We start from the raw sequence: 20,513 nt of genomic DNA on the forward strand, positions 1-20,513 counted from the left end.
TTTGTAAAAGAAGAGTTATGAAGTTTTGATTAGGTTTTGGAGTCACCCGATAATTTTTAAATTTAAAATTTTTAAAAATCGGAATTAGCCGAAAAATAGATTTTTATTTTTTTTGTTAAAAGAAAAAAGGCCTATGTTCCCGAAGGTCCCCCCTGCAAACAGAATTAATATAAAAGTTTTTAAAAAAATTTTTTTTAGTGAATAAAAAAATATCAGACTAATAAGTTTTGTAATTTTAACGATAGTTTACTAATTAAGTTTGTGGGCTAAATTGTTTGCAGAGGGCCTCCGTACCCAAAATCAAAATTTTTCCAGGTTTCAGGGGAAAAAGGGGTTTTTCCCAAAGCCATGCCAAGCCCCAAATTTAGGAATAAATGTCCCTTTCCCCTGAGAAGTTTCTTCTTTTACCTTTTAATCAGAAAGTCAGGCTAAAGTCACTACGGATTGTGGTGACACAGAATGGACTGCCGCAGAAGGTTAAAAGCATAGGTATTAAACCCAAACTCATGGCAATGTGCCTGATTTCAAAAGGGCCAAAATAAAAAACCCGCTGATTTTTGCGCATTTTGAGACCAAACGGGTTTTTCGGTTGCTTCCCCCCGGGCCACAAAAAGAGGAGGGGTTTCAGCGCAGATTTTAAAGTTGCTGACTGTAATGACAAGCCCGCGGAAAGGTGTGGAGGTTTCAGAGAGTACGGATGTTTAAAAAATTTTTTTATGTTTTCAACGTTTACTTGGCGTCCCCAAATGGTGAAAAAAAAAACCCCCCCCCCCCCCCAAACAAAAAAAACCCCCCCGTGCGACTCAGCAGATGATCAAAGTGTCTTTCCCCGAAGGAACCAGGCGGGGAAGAGAATGCGCCTTTATGGGGAACCCCCTCAGCAGGGGGGGTTTTTTTAAGGGAAACGGGGGAAAATGAAACCAGGGTTTGGGCCCGAAAAATGTCCCAGTTTAAAGATAAAAATTTATTTTCAAACAATTGTTAAGGTATTCTTTATGAAAGTAGTAAAATTTTTGGTGCCATGGAAGAGGAAGTCAGTTTGGAAAAAACGGTAAATCCGGAGAAAAACGGGACGAGGCAGGGCCCGGGAATGAAAAAAATTTGGGAACTGAAATTAACCATGTGCTGCAAAATGTTTCAGTCCTGGTGTTTTCGCTCTCTGAAACTCTTATCAAAAACCCCTGCCCCGGGCGGCACTCCCGATTTCCCAAAATCGCACGGCCCGTTTCCCAAAATCTTGTCGCTTCAGTTACTTTGGGAATCTTGCCCCGAAGGGGGCCAATATGGCTCTAACGAGATGTTTGTTTTTTTCGGGCCCTTACAAAAGTACTTTGTTGGTCTGCCCCCCTCGAAGAATGGCGTGTCCCTTTGGTTTCCCCGGGAAATGTTCGAGCTGGGCGGTTTGGCTTTTTTCCTGCGCTGCCTTTGCCCGTTTTAAAATGACCCCCAAATGCAGATTGAGGGGTTCTTTAGGGGGATCTTTATGAACATCTGAGACCTGAGAAACTCTTTTGGACATGTGGATTTTTCATACATGCGCTTAGGGATCTTGCGGAGCCCCCCCCGGGGCGTTGTCGACCCCTTACGTTAACACCGATTTCGATCTCAGCAGCGAATCTTTCGGAAGCTCGTCATGTCTGAAGATCTCCCCCAAAGGGGTTCCCCCATTGTCAAGCCCTGGGAGGGGGCCCTCGGCCCAAACCCCCGGGCCCCCCCTTAAGGAAAAAGAAAAAGGGAAAGGCAAAAGGGGTATTATTTGGAAAAAAGGAAAGTTTTCGAAACAAATTTTCCTGCAAGTTTTTGGGCAAATAAATTGTTCTTTTTATTAATTTTAGTTTCTCCGATGATTTATTAGCGAAAAAAGAAGAAAGCGAAGGGCAGCTAGGCGATAAGCTCGGGCGAAAGCAATCAGTCCCCCTACCCAAAAAAGGGGGGAACGACAAAAAAATTTTAAATCGATTGGGAAAAATTTAGAACTCTTATGCTTTTCGGGGCTAAAAGAAAATTACGTTGGTACCAGCACCCGGCACACCTTTAACACATTCCTGGAATAATTCAGAGGTATTTTTGGATTATTTTTTTAAACAGGCCCCTACAAAAAAAGGTGATTTTTTTAAAGGATTTTTTAAATTTCTTAATGTTCAAATTTTGCATATAAAATTTTTACAGAAAAAATTGTTTGTTGCAAAAAGGAAAAAAAAACGAAATGGTTTTAGTTTTTAAACTACAATTTGGGAGAAACTATAAAACCTGCAGATAGAGCATTAATAGCTCATCTTCATGAAACTTACGTTGGTGCGTTTATTTAAGGGCGAGGGAGAGAAAGCTCTTCAAATCACTTGAAGAGAATTATCAAAAACGATTTTCTTTTTTCGCATATTTTAATTAAAATGTCGTCAGGGGGCTCGGGATTTCTGTCACAAATTTGGGTCACTTTAGATTTTGGTACTTTTATAATAATATTATCTTTGTATGTAACGTATAAATTTAAAAGTAAGGGTGTTAAAACCCTTTAATAATAATATTTTCAGATTTGCGTGGAGTAAGTGGATCGGGAGGTATCAAAAATCTCTTGTTTTCCGTTTGTGGGGAGGGGTTTTTGGAAAAAAGAAAGGCCCTTTTTTTCCCCGCGTTTCTGGAAGAGTTTTAAAAAAATTACGGGTTTTAAAAGACGAGAAAAAGGGGTCTCGTGGATTTAAGTAAAGGGGGGAGGGAAAAACACGAAAACCCCCCCCCCCCCAACCCCCCCCAACCCCGTTTCCCCCCCGGTAAAATTTGGGTTTTTGAATTTTCCCCCCAACCCCCCCCCCCCAAAAACCCCCCCCCTTTTGGCCACCCCCCCCCAACCCCCCAGACCCCCCCCTTTTTACCCCCCCCTTTTAAATTTTTACAATTTTTATCCCTTCCCCCCAATTTATTTTTTCCCCGGGGCTTTTTTCCCCGCTTCCCTACTTTTAAACCAAACACCCCCCCCCCCCCCATAACCCCCCCTTAACCCCCCCCTTTCCCCCATTTTCTTTTTTTGCCCCGGGGCCCCCTCCCCCGCCCCCCCACTGTCTGCTTTTTTTCTTTTCCCCTTCAGCCCCCCCGGCCCAGGCCCCCCCCCCCAAAACCCTTTTAAAATTTTTTCCCCCCCCCCGTTTCCCCCCCCCCGCCCCCCGTTCCCTTTTTTTGGGGTTCTTTCCCCCCCCTTTTCTCCCCCCCCACCCCGCCCCCCTTTTCTCCCCCCCGCCCCTTTCCCCCCCCCCTTTCCCCCCCGGGGCCCCCCCCCCCCCCCAAACCCCCCCCCCCACCCCCCGTTTGACCACAAGCCCCCAAACCCCGCCCCAGCCCCACCGTTTTCCCCCTGAAAAAATTTTTTTACCCCCCCCTTTAAAACCCCCACCACCCAAACCCCCACCCCCCCCCCTTGGGAAAGACCCGAAAAAAAACCCCCAAAAACCAAACCAATTTACTTATTTCCCGCCCCCCTTGGTTTGGGGCCGGGGGGGCCTTGGCGGGCAACTCGGCCCATTAAAAAAAGGTTAAGAATTGGGACAATTTTTCTCCCCAAAAATAAGCTTTAAAACCTCAAAGGTAAAATTTTTACCGTCCCCTGGCAGGGGGGGAACCCAACATCCCAAACATGGATTGTTCCAAAACCAACTGACCCCCCTGGGGCCCGGGAAAAAGGCCCAAAATGAGGGGCCAAAGATATGATTTCCTGCGGGTTTTTCCCTAAAAAAAGGTATGCGATTTAAAAGGAATTTGGGGGTTTTGCAAGGGAAAAGTTTGTTTAAAAGTGGCTTAAATTTTAGACTAATTCCCCCGCCCTTTTATCGAGTTCAATAGGGAGACGCTTTTTTTCGGGGGAAACGATTTGGGGGGAGAGGAACAACATTGGGGGGAAGCAGTTCTTTAGCCGCGATCGAGTTAAAAAAAAGGGCAATGGATTAAAAAAGTTTTTAAAAAGTATCACGATAAATAAGAAATTGGGTTCGATGCTGGGGATAAGTAGAAAGTTCCTAACATAATTTGACCCATTTTTAAAAAAGAGGGCCAAAATCCTTTTTGGGGAAAAATAGCTGAACAGGGTTTTTTGCTTTCAGTATCTTAAATTAAAAATTCTTAAAAAGCCTTTTTAAAAATTAACTGTTTGTTCTTTTGCAGGGATTATGTAAATAGCAAAGAATGAATCAGTTAACCCAAAGTGTGGCTTTTTTTATTTTTAACTCTATTGTTTCCCCCTTTTTCCCGGGCATCCAAAAAAAAAAAAAAGTTTTGATATTTTATAATTTATGTGTAAACCCAAAAAAGAAATTTAAAAGATTGATAAAATATTTTTGCAGGATAAAAAGGGGTGGGTACTTTTCTAATGCGTACCTTTCCCCCAAGGGCCCAGGGCCAAACCAGATCCGTGGAAAAAAAATCGCCCCTTTCGTGGAGTTTTTTGTACAGTTTTACTTAGGAATACGCGAGAAAAAGAAAAAACTTTTGGGGATTTTTTTCTGAACGATTGGGCATAAAGAGAGAGGAAAAATTTTAAAAAATAAGGGTTTGCTCTCACCGGGGGCTTTTTAAAGACCCGGGGTTTCCCCCCAGTTTTATCGGGGGGCCAGGGGGGGGAGTATTTAAAAAGTTTTTTTTAAAAAAATGAATTTTTTTTTGGCCCGGTATTCCCTTTGAGGGAGTTTTTAAATTTTAATTTTTAATTAGTTTTTCCTGTTGAGGATTTAAAAAATCCCAAAAAAAAAATTTGGAAAGATTTGGGAAAAGGTTCCCGCCCTGAAATTTTTTTCAAGGCGCGGCTTTTTCATTGCCCGTGATGCCCTTATGATGGGATCCAGATAAACTGAAAAAAAAAACTTTTTCCCCGTTTTTTTAGTCGGTGGGAGATTTTATTTGAAAGTGGGGTAGGTTTTAATTTTGGGTCGGCCCCCTTTACGGGGGGTTTTTTGGGGCCCCAAAAAAAACCCTTTTTTTTTTGGGGGGTTTATATTTTTTTGTAAAAGTTAGAAAAACGTTTTATCGTAAAAAAAACTTTATTAGATTTTTTTGGTTTGTCAAAAAAAGGCAGTATTTTGCTAACAAAAAACGCTTTTTGGGGCCCTATCAAAACGCTCGTCGAACACGTTTTGAAAAAGGTTGGGGGCCCCCCCCCGCGGGGGGCCCCCACAGTCGTCGTTTTTTTTTTTTCCCCCCGCCGGGGCCCCCCGGGGCCCCTTTTTCTGCGTTTTTTTTCCCTTTCCCCGGGTCTCCCCCCGCCCCTTTGGGCCGGGGGTTTTTTTTAAAAAATTTGGCCCCTTTTTCCCCCTTTTTTTTTTCTGGCCTAGAAATCCCTGTTTTAAAAAACCCCTTTTGGGTTTTTTTCTAATTTTTTTCCCATTTCCCGGGGAACTAGTTTTTTCTCCCCCTTTTTTTTCGGATTTTTTATTTGGGATTTTTTACCCCCAATTTTAAAAACGTCGGGACAGTTTTTTTTTGGGGTGCCACGTTTCTTACTTAAACTAAAAAACCCCATTAATTTAAAAAGGGGAGGTAATTCCTTTTAATGGGTCCCAAAAAGATCGGTTGGGGGAAAAAAAATTTAAAAAAAAAAGGGCCCCCTTTTTAAAAAAACCCGGGGAAGGGAAAAATCAGTTTCCCCCTTAAAGACCGAAGGGGGCCGTTGTATTTTAAACCCCCCCCCCCAAAAAATCATTTTTTTTTTTAAACCCCCCCCGAAGAGATATTGATTAAAACCCCTCCAAAAAAATCAGTCCCTAATTTAAAACCCCCCCCCGAAAAGATCCTTTGTTTAACCCCACCCCCGAAGAATCAGCCGTATTAACCCACCCCAAGAGATTTTTTTGTTTAAAAACCCCTTTCCCAAGAGATCAGTTGTATTAAAACCCCCCCCCCAAAATCATTGTATTTTAAAACCCCCTTTGATGGAAAAACCCCCCCCTTTTTTGGGCCGGTTTTAAAAAAGGGGGTTTATTGGGTCAGGGCCCCCGGGCCCCTTTGGGTCGTCGAAGGCCCCCTTCCCCCCTTTGGTTCCCCAACCCTCGTACGGGGCGTTTTAAGTAACCCTTTCCCAAATTTGGAAACCTTTTTAACTTTGGATTTTAATTTTTTCAATCCCCCCCGGGTGGATCACCCGGGGGTTTTTTTAGCACTAGATCACCTTCGTTATATCTTCTAGCATCTTGGCGCGTTTTATCGTAACGTTCTTTTTGCGCCCGTTGTTCTTGACTGATGTGCGTCTTGATATCAGCCCGCAACTCATCTAGATCCAAACGATCGACTACATCCTGGATTTGGGACAGCAACGGTGCTTCCGCAGCACTCCTAGTGTTGTATCCAATAAGTGCCATCATCGGAGTGGTATTAATGCCCTTATTATGGGCCGTGTTCAACGCACTCTGCACTTGCTTAACAACAGTGTCCCAATCACGAGAATCCAGTCCGGCCGTCGTAGTAGCCAACGCCTGTGTGATCGTCCGATTATATCGCTCACACTGCCCGTTGGCCCGTGGGGTTGCTACTGCATTTAGCACGTGTTTGATTCCATAGTTATCACAAAACATCCGGAATGCCTGGGACGTAAAAGCAGTTCCTCTGTCACTTATGATCCTGCTTGGAACTCCAAACAAATGAATAAGATTAGTCAGGACCTTAACTACGTAACATGTCTTTTACTCTTCACCGGCTCTATAATCGTAAATTTAGTAAAAACGTCTACTAATACAAGAAGGAACTTATTATGTTTACGACTCGTTTCAAACGGTCCTACATGATCTATGTGTATTGTGTGAAACGGTATTGGAAACTTCTCAATACTGTTCAACTTACATTGCTTCTTACCTACCGTATGCTTATAATATGCACAGCTTAGACAACTGCTCACATATTTCGTCACAAATTGCCTCATACTTGCGAACCAATAATTACGCTTGATTCGTTCTAAGGTTTTTTCGACGCCTAAATGTCCGGCGTCGTCGTGACACAATCTACAAATTTGCATTCGTGCATCGCGTGGTACTACCCACGCAGTCTGTTTGTCCCCTAAGCGTCTATGTAGTTTGTTGTCTTTAATCACGTACTCATTGAAATAATGTTTGGTCTCGTGCGTGGACTTTCCCGTTAATAAAATCGACCGAATCCGTGACAATTGCTCGTCCTGTAGTTGAGCCGCTAATACCCAGTCGCCTTCTGTTATATCTACTTGTGCTATTTCTAATGGAAGCTGAGCAGGATTGCGACTAAGGGCATCCACGTGTGCCATTTTAGAACCCGCACGATATTCAATGTCGAAGGTGTATTCCTGTACCTCGAGCCACCACCGACCAATCCGAGGCAACAAATCTCGTTTCGCGAAAGTTGAGCGTACTGCGTTACAATCGGTCACAATCTTAAAGTGTATACCTAACAGATATACCCTGAAATATCTTAGTGCCAACACAACCGCCATCGTTCATAAGAGTGATAACAACGTTGGTCGGCGGTTGTTTGCCTACTGTAATACGCTACCACCGTCATCCTACCGTCGACTTTCTGTAATAACATAGCCCCTATGCCAATCGCACTCGCGTCTGTGTGTACTTCAGTGTGCCTAGTAGGGTCAAATATCGTCAACACCGGTCGAGCCATTAACTTGTCTTTGATGGTACTGAACGCTCGTTCTTGTGCTTCGCCCCATATCCAAGGTACATCTTTCCTTGTGAGCCTTGTCAGCGGTTCCACAGTTATTGCAAAGTTCTCGACAAACTTCCTAAAGTAACTGGCCAATCCTAAGAATTGACGGACTTGCTTTACTGATTGAGGCCTCCTCATCTGTATTAGTGCTTCTACTTTGCGCAGTCCGGGCCGGACTCCTTGCGCACTTATCTCTCGACCTAGATATTCAATGGACTCTGCAAAAAAAGAACACTTTTTTAATTTTAGAGTCAAGCGATGCTTATAAAAAGTTTTCAGTACTCGTCGTAGTCTTGTCATGCCTTCCTCTACGGTATTGGACGGTATGATTATATCATCCAAATATGGAAAGGCTATTGAATTTTTCAGATCGACCAACACCTTATTCATCAGTCTCTGAAAAACTGCAGGTGCATTAGACAAACCAAATGGCATGCGCAGAAATTCATAGTGACCTTCCGGTGTCACGAATGCCGTCTTTTCGATCGAGTCTTCTGCCACAGGTACTTGATAATAACCGGATGCTAAATCTAATCCGGTAAAGTATCGATTTCCACCTAGCCTATCAATCTGCTCATCGATCAGAGGCAGAGGGTACTTATCTTTTATCGTAACCGCGTTTAGCTTCCTATAATCAACGCACATGCGGTACTCGCCATTCTTTTTCTTGACTAATAAGATAGGACTCGCATATGGCGAACTTGACTCCCGAATAATACCGTTATCTAGCAATTCCAGAATGATCTCCCTTACCATTCGTTTTTCGCTATCGGCCAAACGGTACGGACGATAAACTATAGGTACATCAGATGTACAACGGATACTCAACGAAGCAGTGTCCGTTTTTCCTAAATCTTTAATCGAGAATGCAACGCAGTCCCTAAATTCCCGTATCAGATCTACGCACCGTTGTCTCGCGTCGTCACTAACGATACCCGTATTAATTTTGATCGTGTCGATCTTGTTCTTTTCCGCGTTTAAAAAATTGATATCAACGATATTCTCACTCTTATCGTTAAGCGCGGGTAACTGTTTGAACGCTAGTCTCTTTCCATGCTTAATGGTAACAATATGTTCTTGTTCCAGAAAATCACGGCCAATAATAACGTCATAAATAAGATGGTTATCTGGTACAATGATTGCATTTACTCGCGCCGTCGCGTCCATGATTCTAATTTCGCAAGGCGTCGACTGATTGCTCGTCGTGATCTGTCCAGCAAACCCTCTCAATACGGTTTCTGACATCACCGACTCTACCATATTATATTTCTTAACCACTGACATCCGTAATAGCGTACAACTACTCCCGGTATCAATTAATCCTTTAACTTTATGCCCGTTAATAATTACTGATCTTTCGTATAAATTTGGCGAGACATTTACAAGTTTCACGGCATTCACGTCCTTCTTTATCGGGCATTTATCAGCACGATGCCCCAACCGGTTACATTTCTCACACTCTATGCGTGGCATGCGACACTTTTTAGCGATGTGACCGGCCTTCCCGCAATTATAACACTCGATTCGATCGTTTGCGATAACTTTATCATCCGGCGATTTGGTATTCTCATCTTTACCGACGTGTGATTGTTTTGCAGACGGCGCTTTCGGGAATCGATCTCTCTTATTACTTTTAACATTCGCGGCGACTTTATTCTTAACCTCTTTTTGCGGCAGGTTATCTAACGTCGTCATGTACGCATACAGTTCATTAGCGTCGCGATGTTGCGCAGAACGCACCGTCCTTGCAATGTTTTCGTCCGCGATTCCGCCGATAACCGCGTCAATAAGATATTTATCCGGTATGACAATGTCTAGTTTACGCATTTTATTCAATTTCTGAAAGCAATAATCCCCGAGTGCCTGACCAGAGACACTTTCGTAATTTGCGGCTTCCTTGAATAATTTGCTAAATGGAACGGACTTACGAAATTGTTGTTTTAATGATCCTTTCATCTCTCTCCACGTAATCATGGTATAAATACAAGGGTATGCTCTTGCGCACGCGACCAATCAGAATTGTCGAAGTGTGACGTCACAGATAAGCGGTAAATTTAAAACTGCTGTTTCCAAACAGCTTATGTTAGCGGCATTCTCGTCAGATATATTATTTTAATTTCAAGTTTGCAGGGAAAAAATCTGTTGTAAAGTAATAGTTTATGAATTAATAAATACTCTGTAATAAAATATAATATAAATAAACATTATAAACTTAATAAATATAGAAAAGTTTACAAAACAAATATATAAAAATGTTAATATTTTTTTTACTTTGTTTGACAGCTTTCCTCCTCATATCACTTTATAGGGATTAAATGACAACAATAATAATAACAACATATATAAAGATGCTATGAAAAAGATTTATTATTCGTAAATTTGGTTAACTTCTTTTTCTTATTCTTAAATCTATTTTGTACAGCAATGGTTCGATTAATTTCGCGTACCCTAATGTAGGTTCTTGTCCTAACAAGACATAGCAAGACCTCTCTTGGCAGTTCGATAGGTTTTAATGCAATTTCTATTTTATCCGTAAGTTTCTTGAAGATGAATTTGTCTTTACTAAGCTTTGAACCGTGATACTTGGAGAATTCTGTGTTCATAATATGTGCAGCTTTTAAAAGACCAGACGATGGGTACATGCATTTCTCTCGGGAAATAAATTGTAACCAATCTAGATCATTGACAATTGGTAGCTCGCATGTTTTAATACCTAGTGTGTCGAAGCACCAGGGCCATATTTAATTGTGGTCCAATGGGTCCAATCAGATTCTAGCCGAGTGTGACGTCACACTTTGACTGCGCAGTGGGTGTCCACGGGATGAGCATACCCTTGTATTTATACCATGCACGTAATAGCTAATCGTGGCCGTGCATCGTACCATTGGCGTGCATGACCCTTCAATCGTCCTGGAATCAATCTCATAATCGCTCGGTCGTCCCACTCATATAGCGTCGCCAAATCATCTACATGTTCTATCCATTTTTCGATGACCAAATCATCCTTCGAGGGGTCAAATATGGGGATCAGCAACTCATCCCCCTTATGAATACAAGCACCTCTCGAATGATTCGAATACGACCGTTGATCTAAACTTTCTGCCGTACGTTCTGATCGTTCGTTCCTCCATGCTCTGTCACCGTCCGTTGAAGACGAAGAAGAGCGGTGCCTTCTACGTTCTAAGCCATGTCGGGAATGGTGTCTTCTACGTTTTTCGTCGTGTCGATCCGATTCACGACGTGACTTATGGCGTCCCATATTATCCGCGTGAATTATCGTAATCAACCGAGTTAAGGCACGTACTTGTCCTTGTAATCCCACTTCTGATATGTTAGAAACACGTTAATATCGTAAGAAAGACTTTATTAGTATTTATTCGTTCGTCAATAAAAGGCAGTATTTCGCTAACAAGAAACGCTTTTCGTCCGTATCAATCGCTCGCTCGAACACGTCTGAACGCGCTGGGCGCCCCTCCTCCGCGGGGCCTCCTCACTCGTCGTCGTTTTTCCGCTACGCCGCCGTCCCGCTGGCGCGCTTCTCTGCTGTTTCTCCCTTCCCGGGCATCTCCGCGCGCCCATAGCCAGCATTTTCTTACATAAATTTGGGGCGATTAAGGTCGAAGGAGAGAAGGACTGCATTATAAATTGCCCAGGCTTCAGCGGTGAAGAGCGCTATTAGCGCTATTGCATCATTCTATCAGAGAGAAACAGAAACCTGAGAGGGGCCATCCCGGCATTTTTCGTCAATTTTTCTGTGTCGCATTTTCCGACGCGCCGCCTGAGAAAGTGCGCATCAACTACGTCGTTTCGCTCGGTAACCGCACATGGTTTGCGTCCGTGCTAATGGTTCGTGTCCGAACTAGCCAGTAGAGGGGATATGCTGCGGCCGCGCTCGGCCGGCCCCGGCGCTCGCCGCTCGGCAAGCTTCGAGCGAGGAGAGAAGGACAGACATACGATTCACTGTCTCGGTTGACTCCGTCTATGACGTAGCTGCTTCGCCGGCTATGCGATGTTGCCACGCATTTCGGGTATCGCGTACGGTGTCTCGCCGAGTGCCGAATCTCGAGTTGGCAAATCGACGAGATGCGCTACGTTACATTTATAAATATTTATAAATTATATATATATATATATATACCTATATATACATATATATATATGTATGTATGTATATATATATTATATATAATTTATAAATATAAAAATTGTAAATAAAACAAGATAAATATTTATTAACAAAAATTATTTGTTAACGTAATACTATTTTTATTAATTAAGGAAGGAAAGGATTTTTAGGAGTCAGAGGAATAGCTACGCATAAATAAAATATATTACCTATATATACAATATATAATTTATAAATATTTATAAATGTAACGTAGCGCATCTCGTCGATTTGCCAACTCGAGATTCGGCACTCGGCGAGACACCGTACGCGATACCCGAAATGCGTGGCAACGTTACATAGCCGGCGAAGCAGCTACGTCATAGACGGAGACAACCGAGACAGTAAATCGTAGAGTCCCTATAATAAGAGTCTGGACAGTCTTGTCAGACTTTTTATGGCCCTTGGACTCCTTTGAAGCAAAATGGCAGAACCAATCGAGCATTCCATATCCCCACTTCGAGAACCATGTGCGTGCAGTAATGCTAGGTCTACAATGCGAGTCGTAAAGTCGTGAGTCTTAAGAATTGACCAATCACAATCGAATTTGAGGAGAATAATCGACTGTGATTATTCTCTAGCATAAGATTTAAATTTGGACTTAGATTTAGAAAATAAATGCTAACTTTGAGAGTAGAATTTGTGTTATTTATTACAAAATACTGACAATTTACCTTTACTCATATAACTGATTATACTAATTATATTAATAGATATAACATATTTTAAATATTACTTAATAGAATAATACGATGGTAAGGCATTTTATTTAACAATAAAATTTTAAAATTTAAAAAGTTTTATTTAACAATAAAATGCCTTGCCATAGTGGCACTACTATATATAGGTGCTTTTAAGCGTCCTTTTTGGCACTCTATTTTAATTCTGAATCGAATAAATCGTTTCATTATTATATCAGAAATATTGTGGCAATTTTTTAGTGTGTTACATTTTACATGTGTCATTTTATCTAAAAAAAATTTTACCAAATCACAATTAACGTTTTTTAAATAAGGTATGTATCGTCGAATAATAATTTCCATTTTGTAAAAGTAATTAAATGTTTCATTATTTACAAAAAATAATGTTTTTGTTCGGTAACATTTAAGGCGTACTAAATTTGAAAATTTTATGTTAGGATTATATGTTTTTGATCCTGCCGAATCTAAACAGTTATCGCAAATTACATTTGTGTTACATATTCTAGACAAAATATAACCGCTTGCATTATATAACGAGTTCATTTCTAAATTATTCAAAGAAATAACCCTGTTTTCAACTTCAAGGGGAATTACAGGAACCTCTTGACTCATATTTGTTTTACAAGTACGTTTCCTTGTCAGGGAAAAATGAGAAGTTAAGACACCGTCATCTTGTTCATAGCTAGTATTTTCCAATTTTTGTAAATATTGAGACACGCTTATAATCTTCAAACTTTGCTTAAACTGTATACAATTTGGAATAGGAAACTTTTTTCTAATGTTAGAGAACAAATTCTCTACGCAGTCTTGCGTAAATCGCCCTCCTAATACAAATGAATATCTTCGATCATTAATTAGATATTTTGTAAGTTCGATGAGAGATTGTGTTGAGATCATGATTCCAGCTTGTACAGGTTTAAATTTTTTGTCTTTACCAATTTCCATATCTCTAAACAAGTCAATAACAGATTCTAAAAATTTGATTTTTTCATTAAATATATCCTCAGATTTTTCATTTTCTGCTTTTTTCCCTAACGCCACTAATGGAGATCGCGAGGTGATTAATGTGAACCATTTCGAGGCTATTTCTATAAATAGAGCTGTTGTTTTATAATCATCTTTTTTTTTTCATGTCCTAAAAAATTTAATGCACCACTAACTTCTCTATCTATCATACTAGTTGCTTTGCTAACTTTCATTTTATTAAAGTTTGATAATTTAATAACATCTTTATTTATTTTTGGTGCAAGTTTGAACAATAAGTTTTCTTGTTCATTTACTAGTTCCTCTAGATGAGTAAATTGAACAATATTTGAAGACAATTGATTAGACTGTTTAAACTGATTTGGTAGCATGATAACTTTGTTATTAATTAAAGTTGCTCTAAGGTTTTTGATGAGATGTGGACTATCAGCAAAAAAGATAACTTGCGTTTGTTATCAATTGGATGAGGGATAGAGTTTTGAATTTTTGAATATCTACCAGCATGAATGTTTGAAAAAGCTCTCCACATGGCTCGATTCACTCCTCCCATATCCGACGTAACGCTATGTACGTAAAGCCCTATGGACTCAGCCTTCTCAATAATTTCTTCAATAATGGGTTTTAAGTGTGCACCATCAAATCCATCAGGAGTGTAATAATAGGCAATTATTTGCTTCCACCGAATAAATATACCTCCAAGCATAAAAACTAAACCATGCGTAGCTAAGGGTTTTTCTCCTAGTATAGAAAACCAACAAAGAAGAAAGACAGAATAAAAAGCATATAAAGACAAATACAAAGGATCGATCACGTAATTTCACGTAAAACTTTTCACTTTTTACGTTTCCGTCGTAGGGAAAAAGTTACGTGATCGCTGCCTAGAATTTCAATTTGTACAGTGAGGAGCAAAAATGAGTTCTTTTTTCGATGTAGATAAGCGCATTATTTCTACCTTCCAGCCAATTGCGAATCTCGAAATAGTGCACTTATCTACACCGAAAGGAAACCCATTTTTGCTCCCCAGAAAAATTTTATACACAAAAAAGTAGCATAAAATTAGGATGTAGATTTACCGTGACTATTAGGAATGGTAGCATGTCCAATAAAAGAATTTGTTGATGGATCGTATTGTATACCAGGAGTAAGACTGACTTCATCGAGCGCTAACATGCAATCTCTTTCTCTATCGTCCTGAAATTGTGATATTTTATCTTTTAAAGCTTCAAAGATGTCATTACATATCCCTGGTTGAAAATTAATTGTTTCAATGCTCCTCCTAAGTGTACGTGTTGATGGCAGAGGTATATTTTGTTTATGAGCTCACTGTAGCCATTTTCGGAACAACAAAATTTTAAACGAATTGCCTTTTTTATTGTTTCTTGAGACCATTTATGTATTCCCCGTGTAGGAGAATCTCTTTGAAGCCATTCGATTTGGTCGTTGTTGAAAACTTTACGTAGTATTTCGGAGGATTTTAACAAACTTTTTTTCAATACGAAATCTTTTTAATTTTCTTATTCGTTGTAGCAGGTTTCTGTTCGTTTTCTCAGCTTTGTGAATGACTACGTTAGCGACATGAAGTTTTTTATTCGCTTCATTGAGTTTTCTTTTTAACTCTTCTATTTCCAATAAAGCAGACCCCGCCAAACTTAATTCACCGTCATCTGACTTGGATGTTGCTGATGCGTCATGAAATTGAATGGATCTTTCTTGAATATTTATTTGTTCAGTATCCTGCTCCATGTTGTATCTCTGTGTCGTACACGTTTCTTCTGATATATCCGATATGATAGACGTCTTGTGAAGTTCTTGAAAGTGGCTTACCTATTAAAAACAATTTTTCTATAAATTCTACATTTATGACAATTTTAAAAATAAATAAACGTACGTACTGTATGAGATGGATTTTCCTTATTTTCTTTTTCTTTTTGAACAATAGGAAAAATTGTTGGCACAGCGTTGTGTTTTAACTTTCTTTTCCCATCGATTCGAGGTTTCTCCCACATATCTTCAGCAAAATGGACCTAAAAAAATACCATACCATTACTTATATAAATATCTATAATTTTAATTTATCAATTACGTATACCGTATACAATACATTGTATACTTACTTCACAAATATGTGAGTTTGGAGAAGGTTTCCAATTCTTCCGGCCTATTTTTGACACCCATAATGTCCTCCGTTCTTCATTGGATGGAAATCTTCTTAGTGAAAAACCTTTTTCACTATTATTATTGCATCCAACGACACAACAACCAGTCATATTTTCTACAAAGTAATAACATTTAAATCATTAATAGATGTAATGATTGATGAGAAGGTTAGACTATCATTTTTGTTACTTCACAGTGTCTGTATATCTGCTTTTATTTATTTTCAACTTAATAAATTTAAAACATAATGTATAGGCTCACCTGTTTATAGTAGATCAGTTTTAAAAACGTCTTATATTTTCTGATATGCAACTGCAGTTTGACCGCGTGCATACGTACAATGTATACATCGATAACTAGAGTTCCTAGAATAAGAGTCTGACTACCGCCATTTTGCTTCAAAACCAAAGACTGTCCAGACTCTTATTATAGGGACTCTAGTAAATCGTATGTCTGTCCTTCTCTCCTCGCTCAAAGCTTGCCGAGCGGCAAGCGCCGTGGCCGGCCGAACGCGGCCGCTGCGGCCGCAGCATATCCTCTCTAACTGGCTAGTTCGGACATGAACCATTAGCACGGACGCAAACCATGTGCGGTTACCGAGCGAAACGACGTAGTTGATGCGCACTTTCTCAGGCGGCGCGTCGGAAAATGCGACACAGAAAAATTGACGAAAAATGCCGGGATGGCCTCTCTCAGGTTTCTCTCTGATTCTATCTTTATCGCTCATTTAAGTGTAAAACAAAGATAGAATAAGCAAATAGCGCTAAGGGCTCAGTCACACACAATAAGAAAAATATAGAATAAGATAAAGGAATAGCATGTTGTATCTCACTTTAATGTACGTGTACTGAAGTGAGATGCGACATTCCTTTATTCCTTTATCTTATTCCTTATTTTTCTCATTGTGACTGAGCCTTAATAGCGCGCTCCCCGAACGCAGCTATAGTCGACTTCTAGTCGACTTCTAAAAATGGCGGAAAGTCGACTAAAAGTCGACTTCTAAATAGTCGACTTATAAAAAGACGGAAAACAGTCAAGCGGCGCGTCATGCATCATCAATATAGCGGCGAATCTCGAGGAGGCTGATGGAGGAGCAAATAAGCTTACGCGAGTGCAAGGAATACATGCCGCGAGACAGGACACGATAAGACGTCGAAAAGCGCTGCCCCCACCGCGCTATCAACCACCGCCACGAAACGTCGTCGTCGTCGTCATCTGTCTTCCCGTTGACTTCTTCGATTAGATCAGAATACTGGAATTTGGCTGTATGTGTATGTTATTGCAATATGTTTGAGGCGGTTGTCTACAACAAGAATTGTTACAGAATGCCGTTACCAACCGACATGGAAGCGAAATTGCTGCGCCAGATAGTTCTTGCAGGTATGGCGGATCTAAAAGAGGATCAGGATAAGGCCAAATGGAAACATGCTTACAGGTTAGGTATGGTGTGTTATTAATTATCATCGATAATTAAGACCTATTGAATGTGACCTCTCCATTCTGAATCATCTTTCAGAATACCAGAAATGGAGGAACCTGTGTTCATGCATTCTTCGTGCGTTCTACGGAAAATCAGTCTGGAATAGGTGGTTTATAAAGAGGTGTACGAAACGAATAAGATATATATGCGAGGTGTCACGGCGATAGAACCCGAATGATTGCCGAAATTCGCTTCCATGCTATGCAGTGAACTATTGGTTGATCCACCGCCAAGGTATTTTTATCACAATTGTTGCTTTATAATGTTTTTCCTATCTATACTATTATTATAAAGCAACAGGGTTTGCATTTTATTTGTTCGCTATGATCTCGGAAACCAATGGACCGAATTTTTATCAAACGTATATGAAATAGGGGTAGAATTTCCCGAGAAGTGCTATAGGGTGTATAGTTTTTCGTTACCGATCTTCTGGAAACCGGTATTTCTAATTTCTTCAATTTTTTTGTAAATAATTGGCAGAATTTCAAAGAATTGTATATAAAACAGGGGTTGAATTTTTCGGGGAGTGCCATAAAGTGTATAATTTTTTGTTACCGATCTCTTTGGATGCCGGTACTGAAATTTTTGAAATTAAAAACCATTTGACCGATTTTTAATTAAATTTTATATACTTTTAATATCGATTTTTTTGGAAACCGGTATCAGAAGTTTTTTGAATTAAAAACCATTTGACCGAATTTTTATTAAAAGTATATAAAATAGGGGTAGAATTTCCCGGAGAGTGTAGAGGTAGAGTGTATAGTTTTTTGTTAGCGATTTTCTGGAAATTGGTTTTTTTAATTTTTCTAATTTTTTGAGAAATAATTGACCAAATTTTTACTAAAAGTATATGAAATAGGGGTAGAATTTCCCAGGGAGAACTATAAAATGTATAATTTTTTGTTACCAAGATCATAGCAAATAAAAAAAGGCTGCAAACTATTTTTTTATTATAATAGTAAAGAATTTTACATAAAACATGTTAAATATTAATCAATTAATCAATATCGAAAGTCGCTTTCGGAAAATAATTGATCGAATCTTTCTGTGGTGTTATTTTTTGACCCGGTATTTATTCTTTACACACACACACACACACACACACACATACACAAGAGGTGTAAATCCGGCCAGGCAACCTCCACGTGGTACATCTTGGGTAATGCTAATATCGCGTAAAAGAGTCACGGTCGGTCTTGCTCCGCGTGTACTTGGCGCGAGACACTACCGTGTCTCTTGATACCGGCGGTATTGACACAAAATTGAGGTATGGCATATTATATGCAAAAATGCTTTATTTCCGAAATATAAGTTTGTAATATTGAAAATTAAAAAATGGCAAAAGCTACGCGTATGAGAGCAATGCATATGGAGAGAGGGAGAGAGAAAGAGAGAGAGAGAGACTATTTGCGTGTCTTAATACACATGTTCTCCGGGGCGAAGCCCGGCGGGGCATGCTAGTTTATTTATAAAGATATTAATCTTTATTATGATCGAATATTATTCTCATTTATAGATGATATAATCAAGGAACCGGGAAGATCATTTGCAGCGTGTCTGGTACATTTGGAAAGGCTGGATGGGCACTACCATTGATGGATATAGAGCATCCGTGGACGGTGTCAAGTGGTTCGCGTATTTCTTCTTGGAGGGTCAAGTGTACCCTAAGCTGAAACGATTTGTTTTGTCGCTGCTGACGACACCTGGGAGCATCACCAAGTCATGGGCCAGGTAAATCGTTATTCTATCTCCTTTCGATTTCACGTTGATTCATCGAATAGATTACATCAATTTAATACAATTTTTTCAGGTTGATACCACGCACTCAAGCAATAGTACAAACGCTGCAGTCGCAGGGAGTCGTGTCCAAATACAAACTGCTAGATCTGGGGTTCGGATAAAAAATGTGAGATTTTAATTTATAGAATAATATTTGGATATTATCATAGACTTCTATACAATACTAGACCGCTGACAGGCATCTCGGCCGTGATGCTTGTCGCCATGTTGATTTTAGTCAAGATATGCTATACTACAGATTCTATACGAGTGGTTTTATACAAGATTTCTATACAATAGTCTGGCATATACAGAATGTCCAAAAGAAAGGGTTTAATACTACAGGAGTAGTGGTTCGATTTTGGCATTCAAGTACGCTACACGTCGAAGGCATGACTTACAAACTTATTGATAACATGTATCAATATTTAACACAAAAACATTCGCCTGCTTCGTTATGTTATGCTTTCGTACTGTAATAACGAATGCAGATAAACGCACATCATGAGCAACTGAACACCCGATAGTGACTTATTGTTAATTCAATATGGCCACACCTTTCACTAACACTTGTACCTCGCACTCGCATCAGCTTTTCGGCAGTGTGTCCATAGATGTTAGTGGTCTAGTATAAAAGTCTGTGGATATTATATATTTATAATTTTAGTTCTGTTGTCAGCTTACCAGAAGTGGCTGCCGGAATCCGCGCACGCAGAAGTGGCACAGATATGACGGCACACAGTGGCCGCCTTTGTAATTAAGAATAAAACATTAGGATTGTAATTATACAGTTTTTTAGATAATTAAACTATTTTATATATGAAAAAAAATTGAAATGCATCAGTTTTAGCCCTCCAGCAAGGGGTCGATTGTGTATCACTGCCGAAAAGCTGATGCGAGGTGCAAGTGTTAGTGAAGGGTGCGACCATATTGATAGCGTTTTCCACTGAGAAAACTGGTGCAGCACTAGCGCTGTGGTAGGTTTCAATGAAAACTCTATTAATGCACTAATAGTGCAGGTTTAGTGCGGTTCAGTGGAACACATCATTTTTTGTAGTACTCGTGCATCACCGCCGAGAACCGAGACGCCTAACCTCGTTAAGGGGATGCTAAAGCCGTCCAAATTACCGACAATTCATTTCAAAGCTCTCATTTTGAAACGGCTTTACAGATCGCAAAATCCTTTTACAGGAGTAAAGTAGCGGTACTAATGAAGGGTGGGATTGTCAAATAATTAGTAATAATTGAAAAAAAATTTTAAATGCTGTCACCTCATAACCTTATATTCTGATATAAACAGTTGTATACGTAATATGTACGAAATTAAACTTTCCCACCCTTCAGAAGACGTGCACAAACAATAACGTACCTTTGAAATTGAGATTGAAAGCCTGGAATAAAAATGAGAGCTTTGAAACGATCGTGTATATTTTTCACAAAAATATTCACGCAGAGCAGCAATTATGTCACAGCAATAGTTCACGGATCTTGCGAGAGATGGCGAGATGGCGCACGCAGCTGTGGGCAGTTTCGGGTAGAGACCCTCTAATCAGAGTCTGGACATCAGAAGGTTAAGTTAGGTTGTCCGACA

At 39.9% G+C, this 20,513-nt stretch overlaps 2 protein-coding genes across 16 annotated transcripts in view; one reads left to right on the top strand and one right to left on the bottom strand.

Annotated features, from left to right (window-relative positions):
* Positions 1 to 13,641: 13,641 nt before the first annotated feature.
* On the bottom strand, positions 13,642 to 16,129 carry LOC143899402 (uncharacterized). The gene is made up of 4 exons (XM_077409676.1): positions 15,925 to 16,129; positions 15,621 to 15,778; positions 15,399 to 15,530; positions 13,642 to 15,330 (listed from the first exon to the last, which is right to left on the bottom strand). The coding sequence occupies exons 2-4, from the start codon at positions 15,771 to 15,773 to the stop codon at positions 14,959 to 14,961; spliced, it is 657 nt and encodes a 218-aa protein (XP_077265802.1). The 5' UTR covers positions 15,774 to 15,778; positions 15,925 to 16,129; the 3' UTR covers positions 13,642 to 14,958.
* A 323-nt stretch (positions 16,130 to 16,452) lies between these two features.
* LOC143899403 (putative ATP-dependent RNA helicase DHX37) overlaps positions 16,453 to 20,513 on the top strand; it is a 5,428-nt gene continuing 1,367 nt past the window's right edge. For 2 of the 15 annotated variants that reach the window (XM_077409688.1, XM_077409689.1), the window contains exons 1-6: positions 16,455 to 16,928; positions 16,988 to 17,103; positions 17,180 to 17,377; positions 18,660 to 18,874; positions 18,954 to 19,049; positions 20,381 to 20,502. In XM_077409688.1, the coding sequence (XP_077265814.1) occupies positions 18,866 to 18,874; positions 18,954 to 19,049; positions 20,381 to 20,497 (222 nt within the window). In that variant the 5' untranslated portion in view covers positions 16,455 to 16,928; positions 16,988 to 17,103; positions 17,180 to 17,377; positions 18,660 to 18,865 and the 3' untranslated portion in view covers positions 20,498 to 20,502. Of the gene's footprint in view, positions 16,929 to 16,987; positions 17,109 to 17,179; positions 17,378 to 18,659; positions 18,875 to 18,953 lie in introns of all 15 variants that reach the window. The other 13 variants (XM_077409686.1, XM_077409687.1, XM_077409682.1 and 10 more) reach the window with 12 other exon arrangements.

Source organism: Temnothorax americanus, unplaced genomic scaffold (assembly GCF_048541705.1).
Source record: "Temnothorax americanus isolate GAGA-0224 unplaced genomic scaffold, ASM4854170v1 Scaffold27, whole genome shotgun sequence".
Lineage (NCBI taxonomy): Eukaryota > Metazoa > Arthropoda > Insecta > Hymenoptera > Formicidae > Temnothorax > Temnothorax americanus.

Coding starts and splice junctions, on each gene's coding strand:
- LOC143899402 (XM_077409676.1), bottom strand. CDS start 15,773: ATGACTGGTTGTTGTGTCGTTGGATGCAATAATAATAGTGAAAAAGGT. Junction 15,531..15,620: donor CAAACTCACATATTTGTGAA/GTAAGTATACAA, acceptor GTATTTTTTTAG/GTCCATTTTGCTGAAGATAT. Junction 15,331..15,398: donor AGGAAAATCCATCTCATACA/GTACGTACGTTT, acceptor TGTTTTTAATAG/GTAAGCCACTTTCAAGAACT.